Source organism: Oncorhynchus mykiss, chromosome 21, assembly GCF_013265735.2.
Source record: "Oncorhynchus mykiss isolate Arlee chromosome 21, USDA_OmykA_1.1, whole genome shotgun sequence".
NCBI lineage: Eukaryota > Metazoa > Chordata > Actinopteri > Salmoniformes > Salmonidae > Oncorhynchus > Oncorhynchus mykiss.
Window position 1 is genome coordinate 35070542 of NC_048585.1, and position 2654 is coordinate 35073195.

The 2654-nt window shown below is 43.3% G+C and overlaps 1 protein-coding gene across 1 annotated transcript in view; it reads left to right on the plus strand.

The window, feature by feature from the left end:
* The first annotated feature begins 828 nt into the window (after window positions 1–828).
* Window positions 829–2654, plus strand: part of LOC110500296 (ankyrin repeat and BTB/POZ domain-containing protein BTBD11-A) — a 196431-nt gene continuing 194605 nt past the window's right edge. The window contains exon 1 of the mRNA XM_021577600.2: window positions 829–1958. Coding sequence (XP_021433275.2) covers window positions 1094–1958 — 865 coding nt within the window. The 5' untranslated portion in view covers window positions 829–1093. The remainder of the gene's footprint in view (window positions 1959–2654) is intronic.

The window sequence follows — 2654 nt, forward strand, 5'->3', positions numbered from 1 at the left end:
CAGATCATGCAACAGTCATGTAAACACCTTTGTGCAATCGAAAGATTGCTTTGCCTATCTTAAATCAGTGTAAGGCCAAATTCGAAGTAAGCATACTCCGATTTAACACAAGGTTTTCTGAGCAATCTTTCGAATTATTAGGATATTTAAACACCCCAATCGGCATCTCAGCTGTATATTTGAGCTGCACATGTGCAAGCACCAGCCGAGCAAGTCTTTAACATGAACTAAGTGAGTTTGAAACAACTGAATGTATGCGTCTTAGAAGTAATTTTCACATACAAACTTCATATGTTCAAAAAATAGCATGGTCGCAGTGGTTGAATGTTTATTTAGATTGCCAATTTTATGCATTCATCAGAGTGCCATCAGGTAGCCTGATTTCAGATGTGTCCATGTAAACAGGATAATCATTCTTCTTCCAAAGCATGTAAACATTTTAATCAACTATCATATGAATCTGATAATCCACAACAATCACATTATTATGTGCATGTAATGTACGGAGTGTGTCTTCATATGTGCAGACAGACATTGTTAATGTGCTAAATGCAACACCATCCCAGCCATTAGGCCTGCTCAATAGCAGGTGTATAAATGTGTGGGAGAGTGTCATTCTTAATCTGCCTGTTTTAAGTCTGTTGTATTTATTATGATATAAGACTCAGATTTTTGAGTAAATCCCTTTCCAGTCATATTTGAAACATGTTTAATGTGCCCATCAACAGCTAATATCATAATACATCCCAGTTGACAAATTGAATATGTCAGTCAAGAGTAATAAAGGCATCAGATTGGCCTTTAGCAGCCAACCATGTGCCTAGCCCCTCCTCTCCATGCACGAGTCCGTGCTGCGCCTGATGCAGTGGCTTGTGGATTCGATCTCTCTCAGGTTACGGAGGAGTTAGAGAAAGACCAGTTTAATGGAATATTTTCAGTAAACGCAAGAAAGCGAAAACTAGGTACAAGATTCACTTCATTTACAGAGATTGTATGTAGCCGAATATAACTCTTGGAGCCGTGGAATAGCTGCGACAGAGACAGGGTTTGTGGCATTCATTGAAAAAACAGACCTTTAGTATGCAATGCAGCCATGACAGGCAAGAGTAAGACAGCTGTGAGGACGCTGGAGGATTTAACGCTCGATTCCGGTTATGGTGGAGCCGCTGACTCCTTCAGGTCTTCCAGTGTGTCGCTGTGTTGTTCGGACACGAATCTGTCATATGCGCATGGGGGAAACTGCTGGCATCTGACTGAATCTATGCACAGCCGACACAACAGCTTGGACACGGTCAACACCGTCCTGGCGGAGGACACGGATATATTGGAGTTCTCCAGCCAATGCGCCAAGCTTCCCGAGCTGGAGGACGTGCCATGGAGCCTCAGCGAGGTGGAGTGTGCACTCAGGAAGAAAGAGGAGCTATGTGTCGGGAGCCCGTCACAAGAGGTCCTGGCCAAGCTCTCAGCACTGGTCAGTCGGGCGTTGGTGAGGGTCGCCCGGGAGGCTCAGCGCCTCAGTCTGCGCTATGCCAAGTGCACCAAGCACGAGATCCAAAGCGCCATCAAGATGGTTCTCTCCTGGACCATCTCTGTCAACTGCATCACCGCAGCACTCGGTGCACTTTCGCTCTATAATATGAGCACTAGGGATAAATTATACCGGGGCAAGTCAGCGCGGTGCGGGCTCGTCTTTTCTGTAGGACATTTTTTCAAGTGGATGGTTGAGAATCGAGTGGCACTCCGGGTCCATGAGCACGCGGCTATATACTTCACTGCCTGTGTGGAAAGCCTGTTCCTTGAGGTATTCAGCCGAGTGCAGCGGAGCGCGCTCATCGAGAATGACAACGGTACCTCCACATTTACGCTTGAGTCCCTAGAGCAGGCCATCAACAATGACTCAGAGATCTGGGGTCTGCTGCAGCCCAACCAGCACCTCATATGTGGGAAGAATGCAACTGGTAAGAAAAACAAAATGCATGTTGCTCGTTTTCTGTTGACAGAAATATGTCCTGAGTGGAATCGGATGTAATATGTTGTGGGTTTTTCGTTGGAAACTCAGGTCGTTTCAAGCAGAATGTACTTTGTTGACCACATCGTTGGCACAGATCCTTTGTTTTTGTTTCTATTATTTGTCTGGCAGATCTGCCAGTGCATTGGGGGATACAAGGATGTGTTAATAGCCGTCTGTCCCTCGCCAATGTTGTTGTGAATGACGGTCACCTCACGTGGAGTTGAGGGACTGTTTATAGAGGTGGCTACTTAATTAAAGCTTATTTTAATGGGTCTTTCATAATTGAGTTATTTTGATAGAGGAACGAAATTTACATCACCCACAGATTATTGGTTCATAATCTGCATTTTTAAGCCACATTTTGTCATAGGTTAAGATTATTATATATATTTTTTTACCTATTTGCCAAAGTTAGGGTAATATGGGGTAACTAGCTTCCTCGGGCAACTTCCCCCCCTCCCTTTAATTTGCATTAAGACCCAAATATGTTACAATTAACACTCTCTGTGTTGTAGATATATTCCAATGAAGTTAGATCTATAATTGTTTTTTAAATATACAAGAAGGAAAGCCTTAAGATAAATAATCCACTTGTTTAGAGAGAAAAATGTAGATAATTTAAGTAAAGTAGTAATATGTTGGA